This window comes from Phyllobates terribilis, unplaced genomic scaffold, assembly GCF_046119375.1.
Source record: "Phyllobates terribilis strain yellow unplaced genomic scaffold, ASM4611937v1 Scaffold_1__5_contigs__length_1240528914, whole genome shotgun sequence".
NCBI classification, from domain to species: domain Eukaryota; kingdom Metazoa; phylum Chordata; class Amphibia; order Anura; family Dendrobatidae; genus Phyllobates; species Phyllobates terribilis.
Genome location: NW_027362761.1, coordinates 179,536,630 through 179,548,783, shown reverse-complemented (window position 1 = coordinate 179,548,783; position 12,154 = coordinate 179,536,630). Strand labels below are relative to the sequence as shown.

The 12,154-nt window shown below is 43.1% G+C and overlaps 1 protein-coding gene across 1 annotated transcript in view; it reads right to left on the bottom strand.

Moving 5' to 3' along the window:
• Positions 1-11,478, bottom strand: part of LOC141177313 (transmembrane channel-like protein 1) — a 165,239-nt gene extending 153,761 nt beyond the window's left edge. The window contains exons 1-4 of the mRNA XM_073660443.1: positions 11,227-11,478; positions 10,164-10,295; positions 5,602-5,692; positions 2,078-2,159 (exon numbers count right to left, since the gene is read on the bottom strand). Of these exons, the coding sequence (XP_073516544.1) occupies positions 2,078-2,159; positions 5,602-5,692; positions 10,164-10,295; positions 11,227-11,417 (496 nt within the window). The 5' untranslated portion in view covers positions 11,418-11,478. The remainder of the gene's footprint in view (positions 1-2,077; positions 2,160-5,601; positions 5,693-10,163; positions 10,296-11,226) is intronic.
• Positions 11,479-12,154: the final 676 nt, after the last annotated feature.

Sequence of the window (12,154 nt, the reverse complement as noted above, 5' to 3'; positions counted from 1 at the left end):
TGGACACCTGGTCGCCCCCAGGCGGCTGGGGACCGTGTGTGGACACCCCGCCGTGGGGCGGCTGGGGACCAAGTATGGACACCCGGCCGCCCCCTGGCGCCTGGGGACCGAGCGTGGACACCCGGCCGCCGGGCGGCTGGGGACTGAGTATGGATACCTCGCTGCCGAAGCAGCCATGAGGTAGTGGCCAGCTTCGGCCTCCTCCAAACTAAAAGGCCCCATTTCAAGTGAAAACTAGCAGTATGGTATTGCAGCCTGCGGGTGGGTGGGTGGTTGGCTGCATATTTGCGCTTGCATTGCAAGGAATGGGGAGGTACAATTGAACACTGCCCTGGGACAAGGACTTGCACGGGGATAGTTGCAAGTCTGCATCTTCTGATGCGGCAAGGATCACTTCTGATGGGCACACTTTTAGGCAGTGACCTGGGTGTCAGAGATGCTTTCAGGGGTCTTCCCTATGCTGTTCCCATGTTTTTTCAGCACTGTATGCATGTGTCACACAGCATATGGCCAGATAAGATTGTAAAATGTTAAAATGACATTTCCCGGTGAATGCATTTGTCACAGTTGAAAGCAATACAAAAGTGCAAAAACGCATAAAAAATCCTACTTGTGAACATAGCCCAAGGTGTGGAGGAGTATTTTTGTTTTTGGTTATTCATTTTACCTTATACACAAGTCTTTACCCTGGAAAGGAAATTCCTTAACATATTTCACAGGAGAGCTGTTTCAGTTTTGTTTTTGAACGTTTTATTGTGAGCCCGTAAAAGTGGCTTAATACCTCTGACCACGTTGTTGACAGCAGTGACCTGGCGGTCAGAAATGCTTCCTGGGGCGATCCCCATGCTGCCCCCATGTCTTTTGAGCACTGTCACTATCGTTTTGGGCACTTTTTAGGCTTTCTACAGACTGCCGGGTGTGCCGCCGCAAAAATGCTCTGGTCTCCCATAGACTAATATTGGGCTTGTTGCTCGGGTCGAGCACCCGAGTATCACGGTGAGCTCGGCCCGAGCTTCGAGCACCCAAGCATTTTAGTGCTCGCTCAACACTACTGCCCACCAACGTTCACCATCCAGCCTGATGGAACTGGAGAGGATCTGCAAGGAAGAATGGCAGAGGATCCCCAAATCCAGGTGTGAAAAACTTGTTGCATCATTCCCAAGAAGACTCATGGCTGTACTAGCTCAAAAGGGTGCTTCTACTCAATACTGAGCAAAGGGTCTGAATACTTATGACCATCTGAGATTTCAGGTTTTTTTTAATAAATTTGCAAAAATTTCTACATTTCTGTTTTTTTTTTCAGTCAAGATGGGGTGCAGAGTGTACTTTAATGAGAAATAAAAGAACTTTTTAGAATATACCAAATGGCTGCAATGAAACAAACAGTGAAAAATTTAAAGGGGTCTGAATACTTTCTGCACCTACTGTATATATATGTTGTGGAATACCTATACTAACTATAAATAAGTAAATCTCTTCCTAGCTCAGCAGCACCTCTCCATACTGGGGTAGACTGTGACGAGCATAGTGGCGCCAGGTCTTATATAGACCTGATGACGCTGTGCGGCCAGCCAATCACTGTAATGCCCAGAACCAACATGGCTACGGCATTACAGTGCGTGGCAAGCAATCCCTGCATGTTCATTGGCTCTCTAAAGAGCGTCAAACATGCAGGGCGGCGACCTGAGTTCCCGCCTGATCAACCCAGAAATACTCGTCGAGCTTGTTAAGCACCTTGATGCTTTGGAGAGTACCGAGCAGTGGCGAGCACGTTCGCTCATCACTAGTTACGGTCCATAATCGAATTGTGAATGTTGGATGTGTGAAAACAGTCTGAGGAGTCGCCAATATGGCTATATTACAGACTTTCACAAATCTGAATACTTTATGATCTTTTTCTATTTTTGAGGGTCATTTGCTTTTTAGATAAAATTATAGCTTTATCATGATAAAATCTAGGTAGTAGCAGTTAATATTACTATAACTAGGTAGGTTAACATTTTAGATTCGTTTTAGGTTCCTAAAGATCTATATGGTTTAATTTGCTTCTATTGTCATGCAGTTCACATGCACTTACTTTCAATTTCCTTAATTTTCATTTCCCAAGGTATACAGGCAGTCTTAAAATTTTCAAAATCTCTTTGAAACTTCATCCATTTCTAGTGGAAACAATGCATTAAACAAAGCAAAATGGTTGAATGAAAATATTATCATTAATAGTGATACTATAATTGCTATGTACAAGTCTTTTTCACATAGTTATATTGTTTTTCAACTAAATGTTTCATGATTAACAAAACTGTTCTTCTAATTATTTACTGGTCAGCTTTTGCAACGTTATAAATCTTTGTAATATACTCCGTTTATTTTTTGCTTCCTTCTCTCTCAAATAACATGCTGAAAGTGCTGTTTTAACTGCCTTGTTTATGCTCTTTTATAAGCTGCTTTGATCTGCTGGTTAGCAAACACTTGATATAAATACTCTTACTGTCTGAGCATGGTGGAGGGGAGCAGAGAATCTCAGACAGGGAGCGGGTTTGTAAATAGTGTTTGGGATAGAAAAAGTAGATTACAAAGATGTATAACTTTGCAAAAGGCTGATCAATAGTTAAATTAAAATAAGGGTACCTTTTAGCTTAGAGTTCCAATAAAGTACTATTGCCATTTTAACTATTTATATGAGTATTTAAAAAAGCTGAAATCTTGCAGGGGTTTTCCAGTTTGGACAAGCTGACCACAGGGTGTCCTATTGCTTAGACACCAGGCGACAAGCTGCAATCTCCAAAGGAACCCATCAGCAGACATTCAGTTTCCCTGAAACAACACCTCAGAGGAAATAAAGCATTACATGGTTCCCATTGAAATAAGTAGACTGTGTAAGGCGGCGGTGTTCACACCGTGCAGTAACTGAAGCAGTGACCCAAGCAAGTTCAACATAAACAGCTTTTATTCAGCAACTCACGGTTAAACAGAAAGTCCTCCGGTTCGCAGCCGGGTCAACATGAGTCCATAAACAACGGTTGCCGGGGACAACGGCCACGCCGGGCCGCGCAGAGCCTAACAGGTGCAGAGCCTTCCCAGGCAGGGGGTTCAGCCACACTCAGTCCTGCTGAGCTTTCCTGCTATGCTCCTAGCAGGTTGCAAACATAGAACAACACTAAACCTTAGTGAAGGAGTCTTAAAGGACCTGTGGCAAGAGCCACTGGAAAACCCGGGTTGGAGGGAGGAGGCCGCCCCACTGCCTCCTGTGACCTCCTCCAAGAAATGAAGGCCCTGCCAGGTTTTACTTAATCTGCCTTAGCCAGGTAGTCTGACCAGGTCATTGCTCACCTTCATTCCTGCATTACAGCCGCAGCTGTGTCTGTGACTGCAATGCACTCCAATGGATTTAATAGGTCTCTGTACACATTCTGGGGGATAAATAACGTCCCTCGTATACGATCCCGGTCACTGCCTCACAACTGTCAGTGGTAAATCAAGGATATCCTAGTCTTCACTGTTACCATTCTAAAACTTCATGCATTAGAACAAATTGACTAACACGCAAACTGCATTGCACTTCAACTTAGCTAGCAAAATACATTGTAGTTAGATCTGATATACACTGTAATATACACCGACAAGCAAACTGGTAACAATGTTTTGAACTTTTGACTTTCAGGCTCCATATCTCACCATCCACTACTGCTTCGTCCGTGAGATTACCATCATTTTATAGACAATCATCTTAGCTATCTCCTACATAAATTTGACTTGCTACTATTTAGCATATGATTAGTTATGCAGATTCTTGTCATGTCACTGCATTGCTACGGTTTTGTTCCTGGTGGTGGAAAAATAATTTTCTTCCTGTACAGTATACCCAATTGAACACTTGTGGGTACAGTTGAAGAAAAAGCTCTATAAATACCCAAGTGAGTCGACCTGTATGCACCAACTTTGGGAACGTGTAGAAGAGACCAGATTTCGGACGAGACATGCTTGAATGCTTGAATCTGATTGAGAACATGCCCAGAAGGATTCGGACAGTTTTGAAAGCCAAAAGGTGGATTTACAAAATACTAACAAAATAATAAATAACAAAATAATAAAAACAAAATTTACATTTTTAGGAGCAAAACAGTAACAATTGTAAGATGGCTGCCAGTCAGGTATTCACGTTTAGTGCTGAGAGGGTTAATAGGGCGTATCAGAGCCGGTTTTTACCAGTAGTCATAAGAGATGGGTGGGAATGGCTGCTCACATATCCCCACCAAATTTTGCTTCCTGAGCGGTTTATGCTGTTTAATAAACCCACCTGGATTTCGCAGAAAACACTTCTGTGCCTACCTCAACCGCAGCCGAGTGAGTACCAAACCCTACACAATGCAGTGACATGACAAGAATCTGCATAACTAATCATATGCTAAATAGTTGCAAGTCAAATTAATGTATGAGATAGTCAAGATGATTGTCGATAAAATGATGGTAATCTCACGTTCAAAGCAGCAGTGGATGGTGAGATATGGAGCCTGAAAGTCAAAAATTCAAAACATTGTTACCCTTTTGCTAATCACAGTATAGAAAATAAAAACAATGCATTAAAAATAAATAACACATTAAATAACACATTATTTAAAGAACATCTATAACTAGTCTGAGGTTGCCATTTTTTCTCTTTTTAAACAAAGAAGTGAGCAGCGCCAGACTGGTGATTTTCACAAATATCACCTATTAACAAAAGTATTCAGAAGTAACCCTAATGCCCACCGAAAGGGCTGGAGTGTCTAGCAAAGTTGGGTCCGAACTTCCAGGTTGTAGGATAACAGAATGCAGAGTGGTATCCCACAACCCTCTTGCAGTGAAACAGCGAGATTTCACCTTTTGCACCAATACAGCGTGTCCGCCTACTTTACTAAGCTGATATCGAACAGTTACATCATTAGAGAGGTTACCATTCGTTAACAGCTAAGATAGAGTATGTGGCAACGTTGGGTTAATGGATAAAGTGAGATCTCGCTTTTTCACTGCGAGAAGGGTCTCTAGAAACGTAATGCCAGATTTGCTATTTTTCATTCACCAATCTTGCCTGAAAGAAAATTAAATAAAAAATTATCCAAACATCGTATTTACCCTAAACTCATATCAGTAAAAATGACATAAGCTCTAACACAACTCTGTTGATGGAATAATACAAAAGTAACGTGTCTGGTAAAATGATGACAACATTTTTTTTAAATAACCCCGATATCACCATAATTGTACCCTGATCTAAATAATAATGTTCCCATGTCAGTTTTACTACACAATCAATGCCTTAAAAACAAAACTCGAAAAACAATGGCAGAAAAGTATTTTTCTAACCATTTTACAGCTCTAGGAATTTTTTTCCCATTCTGCAGTATATTACATTGTTACTTGAATGCAAAACTACAACTCGTCTTGCAAAAAACGTGCTCTCATATTGGCATGTCTAAGAAAAAATAAAAATTGTATGGCTCTTGGAGGAAGAGAATGAAAAACCAAAAGTTTTTATCTTTCTCATATCTATCTATTTATCCAATTCTCATAATGATCTGCAATGCTGGTATTATCTTTCATACTTACTCCTTACATACTTACTTTAAGCATCATGACTTTGTAAGCATAAAATTTTTTCCCCTTTCCTTTTCCTAGTGCTCCTTCAAATTTTTCCACAAACTCCTGAGCTTCTCTACAAAATGTTAAAATGCAGATATAAATACAACAGTAGCACAAATTACTCTTTTACTTAAAAAGATAAATATGAGTGTAGATAAAATATGTCTCTGTTTACATTAGTGTCATCTTTATGGATTATAACTGAGCCATGACAACTGTGCCTCATTTGTTTTTAAATTAAACTGATTAAATCCTGATAGACCATTTTACCTGCAATGGGGTTTATAAATCTAAATCTATATATATATATATATATATATATATATATATATATATATATATATATATTTTTTTTTTTGTTTAGAGTGGTTAAGAGGTATATGTTTAGCTGACTACTTTGATATATAGAGAGAGTAATTTCCTTGCTGTTAATTGTCCTTCTTGTAGTTAATAAAGACTATTAGAAGCACAACTCTCAGCATGGAACTGCTCTGTATCTAACTACTCTATATAACCATTAGTGACCGATGACTCAAGTTGCGCCAGCATAATTAATTATGTAAACAAGAATGCGCACAGAGGATGAGGACACAGTGGTAACTTCTGCAACAAATATTTATTTAACACAAGTATAAGTGATGCCTGTGGCACAATATAAAGAATTAGTCCTCTGGGATGGGTAACTGATTGGCAGCCATCAGTCGACTGGTTGAACCCCTTCTTGATCGGGCGACGTTTGGGAATCACTGACGGAAATATACTTCCTTCATTGTACTTACCTGGGACCCCATATCCATTGGACAACTAATCCTTTGCCCGTTCAGCTCAGCCCACGTAGTGGGACTCTCGGAAATGTCTTTGGAGTCTTCAATCCTCCGTACAGAGGGACCTAGCCTCATAGTGTGCTTCCTGATTGCAAGGTACTTTAGTTTAACGCCCGCCCTCGCTGCTGGCTGCCTCGGGTGGGACAATTCCTTAACATGTGTCCCACTCCTCTATAAGTCTAGCACTCCATTCTTCACTCATCTGATTGGCGTCAAGCTCTGTATTGATGGTCTCCGGGAGGGGGATATCTGCTCTCTAGCTGCTCTTCATATCAGGGTATGGAGTTTAATTCTGGGGTAGCTGTAGGAGTTTTTCTTATGCTCAATAGCTCCCCCACTTGATTTTTCCCATCTTCTATCGTAATTAGGGGGCCAAGTCAGGCCTTTGGTCTATTTAGCGATGTGAGCCGTTACTTATTGCAGAGCATTCACATATTGGGGAACTGTCTCTCCCTCCCTCTGAGCCCGACCAGAAGAGGCGAATATCCTCTAGAATGTTGATCACTTTATCTACAGTATCACAGTCTCTTGGCTGTCTGAACATGACCGTCTATAGGACTTCTCCATTCCAGGTCAGCAAGGCTCTCTCTGCCTGTAGGGCAGGCATCATAGGGTGCATTTGTAACATACTCTTTAAACATTCGGCTCAGTCTCACAACAGTAAATTGTCACCCGTAAACTTTGGTATGTTGCATAGCTCTGAGAGGGAGGCTGCCCCCTATGGCCTCAGTGACCGACCGATCCGCTATCTCTGCTCTCGAGTGTTGCATCCTGCCAACTACGCCAAGTGTCTACAGGTACGTGGATGCAATAGCGCAGAGGATGAGGACACAATGGTAACTTAACCAACAAATATTTATTTGATTAACACAAGTATGAGTGATGCCTACAGCACAATATAAAGAATAAAGCAAATGGAGGAAGAACCATGAGTTATTGTACAGTAGAATACAGCAATTCAGCTATACATAATATCAACACAATTCTAATCACACATTATTGTTCTATTAGTACAAATAAACAAAATATTGTTATCAGTGATGTCTTGGTCCTAATACCTTAACCTGCAGTGCGTCATCAAATCTCTGTCATTCTCTAGCAATATGAGCCGTAATACAGGCCCTAACGGAGGCCTGTGATGCCACACCATTAGTCTTCGAAGTCCCTTATCAATGAGTCACTTTGTACACTGACCACCTTTGTCCCCTGAAGCACGGCCCCAGTCCCCTGTGTACCGTACGTCTACACCAGAAGTCACAGCTAACACGAACGTCCTTCTTCAACAGCCTGGTGGTCTCTTTCTTGGCTCTGACTCTGCTCCCTCATCTCATCTCTTGTCTTTGGTTTCGGCTACCTAGCTCTGGTCACTTACCCTCGACTCCGTTTACTCACTTCTTCTATCCGTTTGGGTCCCAGTCTGGTCACTCGGTTCCACACTTAGATGTGGTCACTCGATTCTTTACCCGGATCTGATCACTCGATTCATTACTCGGGTCTGGTCACTCGTAATGGCTGCTTCAAGCAAGCCTGGCTGCACTGCACGTCCATCCTGCATCAGGTTCAGGTGCCAAATCCTCTTCTTCACTGCCATCTTGCGCCTTTCTTAATTACTAACTGCGCTACAATTATCACCTAACCTGGTGTCTCCTTTAATCTCTTCCCCAAGGGAACATGCATTTCACTCTTCAGTTCCTGCTGATGCAATTCTCTCTGTTTTCCATTTTCCTGTCATCTTTGACCAGCAGATTGCGGTGTTCGCTTGTAGACACTCTGTTAGGCATTACCTATGTGAGTCTTCTCACTTGTCCATCTCTTTACACCTGCATGGCTGAAAGCCAGTGGCTCACAGAAGAAATAAAGTCAATTTTCTCCTGGATGCTGCACTTTTGTTGTGCACACGCCCGGACTGACTGGCGTGTGCGTGTTTAGTGATCCCACTGGACCATGAACTGGAGAGTGCCTGGAGGGGCGTAACTAAGTATCTACCCAATCCAACCAAGGTCGCACGACGGCTAACGATGCCAGTGCACCAGGGAGGAACCGATCAGAGGGACCAGGTGCTACTCCAGGTCAGACCCCGGACACGGCTGTTGACCCACACCGGAGAATACAGGAACAGGCAGGTTAGGCTGGCGCACTGACTGGTGGGTTTAGGCAGGCACGGCAGGTATGCAGACAGGCGGGCACTGATAAGCACGACTGGTATGCAGGCAGGGAGTACTGGCAAGCACGGCTGGAGTGCCGACAGGGAGGCACTAGCAGGTTGGAGCACAGACTGGATAAGGTCCAGTACAGACTGGGACTCAGGAACATAACCGCAGATGCAGTAGACAAGCAGAGCAGAGCAAGACCGCCGGACGGTGAACAAGAGCAGAGCAGTGCGAGGCCGCCGGAGCGGTGAGCAAGAGGAGAGCAGGGCGAGACCGCCTGGAGCGGTGAGCAAAGGCAGAGCAGAGCGAGGCCGCCTGGAGCAGTGAGCAAAGGCAGAGTGAGGCCACCTGGAGCAGTGAGCAAAGGCAGAGCAGAGCGAGACCGCCTAGAGCCGTGAGCAAAGGCAGAGCAGAGCGAGACCGCCTGGAGCGGTGAGCAAAGGCAGAGCAGAACGAGACCGCCTGGAGCGGTGAGCAAAGGCAGAGCAGAGCGAGACCGCCTGAAGCGGCGAGCAAAGGCAGAGCAGAGCGAGACCGCCTGGAGCAGTGAACACGGCAGAGCGGAGCGAGACCACCTGGAGCGGTGAGCAAGGCAGAGCGAGCAGAAACCGCCGGAGCGGTGAGCAAAGGCAGAGCAGAGGGGACAGGGCTCTGTTCACACGAAACAGACTGGAAGGGCAAGGCAGAACCAGATACACACAAGATACTTGCAATGAAGTAGCAAGTGGACTCTAAACTCACAAACGGAAGTACAGCGACAACGAGTAGGAGTTAGGTGCAGGTTCAAACTCTGCAGAAAAAGGGAAGGTACGGACAAAGAGAAAAACAGGTAACAGGCTAGGAGAGTGTTCAGACAGGAACTGAGTGTACAGACAGAAACCGACACTGCAGCGAGATACAGGAGCGGGTCTGGGTATGCGGCCCCCAGAAGGCGGGACAAACAGGCTAGGAGCGTGTCCAGACTGGCCTGGAAATACAGCCTCCAGGAAGGCGGACAGACAGGCAAGAAAACACAGATAACAGATCTAGGTATGCGGACCCTAGAAGGCGGGACGAACAGGCTAGGGTACAGTTCAGACAGGAACTGCTACTGAAAGAGATACAGGAGCCAGTCTGGGAATACAGTCCCCAGAGTGGCGGAAACAGACAAGAACAGAACAGGACCTGGCACATTCAGAGTCAATGAGCACACTGAATGATAGCGTTGCTCAGGCATCAGCTTCCAGGTGAAGCTGTTTTAAATATCCAGTGACAGACAGCAATAGGCTGAGGACGCATTAGGGGTGTGCCCACAGCAGCTACAAGAATCAGGAAGTAACCGGGCCGCCGCCCTAAGCAGTCAGAACAGAGACAAACAGACAGCATAAATAGAAGCCAGGCTAGCAGACTGGACTGAAGATCAAGTTTGCGATCTTGCATAGTGAGAGATGGTGCACTATGCAAGCCCGCCACCAGGTATGTTACAACTTTCAATACAGCGGCCGGGCACCTTCAGGGTAATAGCATTATCTGACATAACAGGCTCCCTTTAATGTACAATATAGATAAACTTTTATAAGACAATTCTTACTTGAGGACTTCTAACTTTTGTTTCATCTTCCAAGGTTTGTTCCTAATAGTGGCAATTAGTTTCTTTTTTTCTTCCACAGCTTCTTTTAGCTTGTCTAGTTCTTCTTCTGTTATGGCATCTTCTTCATCAGACCTACAGTACATAACAATACCAAAAATAATTCTGAGATGAATCGGAGGAACAGATAAAGCTTTTAAGGATTTACTAACTTCATGAACAAATCTGTATACCAGGAATATTAGTGTGATGATTACTGTAGAGATGAGCAATTCGATTCAATGCTAATCAAATCCGCATCAAATTTTTAGTAATTTGATGAACTTGTCGAATTTGAACAATTTGTGATTCAATCACCTAAAATAGCCACAGCCATTTACATGCTGCTCAAATGAACTTGGCCACAGCCTAGCAGGCTTTCTCATCATTTCTTGTAATTATCAGATAAGATTGTATAGCATAACCAATCAAAAGGGAATATTATTAGCCTAAATAAAAGCAGGAAGCAGGAAATGCAGCAGCCATTTTATGGTGAACCTGGAAAATGAGAATGTGACAGCTCACAGCATAACCATAGAGATACAGAGAAAAAAACACTGAATAAACAGTAGAAATAGTATGTGTGACAGCACAGCAGTAAAAAATATTAGTGTGTGAGGAACAGGCTGTTAGTTACCACTGATCTGTTTACCCATAGGCATACATTCATACATACATTTGAGGTCACGTTAACATTAGTAAAGCTGTGTTTGAAAGAGGTTGAATGCAGCTCTAGGAGACCTCAGAGCTGCATGCATATTTTTTTCAGGTTACTTGGAGGTTTTGCCATATTTTCAATTTACCATTTCACGTTGAATTGATTCACTATAAATCTAACTTTTTAAATAATCAGCAAAGATGGCGAATAAGAATTTGAAAATATTCTCTTAGTCGTATATCATTGATAAAATTTTATTCCAGAGCAAAATGATCTATTAGTGAGTTATAATTGGATTGTAATATGCCACAGGCTGAATGTTATATGCACCACATCATACAAGGTAAAGAAAGGTAATGTAATAATTACTCATCAGCATCTTTTTTCTTTTTGTCTTTCTTCTTGGCATTATCCCTTGCTTTGCGGTTAGCGGCTCCTGCTCCTTTCCGACCTTTTCTTCCTTTTCTTCCTTGAGGACTGTTTTCTCCATCCTCTTCATTTGTCTCCTGATTTGTGGGAGGTTGGTTCTCATCATCAGATTCCGCCAGCCAAGGCTTCATATTAGGTACTCGCCAATTTTTCTCTCTACGTTTTGGTGGTTGATTTTCCTCTTCTTCAGAATCTCCCTTTTCTTCTTCAAGAAAAAGGAACAATTTAAAATTTTTTCAAATATTATGGAGCAGTTTTATCCTCAACTTGCAAATTAGGAAATATTAGTTTTGAAATATAGTGGTTTGCAAGTTCAATGACAGTATTTTAGCCAAAAATTGTATTTACAGTAATTGGATTGTTTTCACTTGCTTATTATTAGCTAAAAGCAACTAAGATGAAGCAACTTTGCCAATTGTCTTTACTAAAAATTTCCTTCCATTTATAAACCCATGCGTCTCTATGCAGACATATTCTTTTCAATGTGTTCCTTATTAGTTAACAATCAGCCAAATGTGTGTAAGTAAGAAGGGAACTAATAAAAGAGTGTAAGGTCACTAAGTCACTAAGAGACTAAGGTCAACATAGGACCTATATACCCAAAATGTCAAAATGTTTATCTCTGCATTTTATTGTCTCCTGCTGTCTTACGTTAGTTGATTGATTGTTAACGCAGAGGCATATCTTAGGGGGTGCAGGCGGGGCAACAGCCCCAGGCACAGTCGGCAAGGGTGCATCATGGGGCCGCCTGATGCAGTGGTCCGAGGTGTTTCCTCGGCTGATTCTGCCGCCCTCTGGACTCAGAGTCGGCCGTTCTGTGAGCCAGCTGTCAAACTGACAGCCGGCTCAAAGAAGGTGCAGCACACCG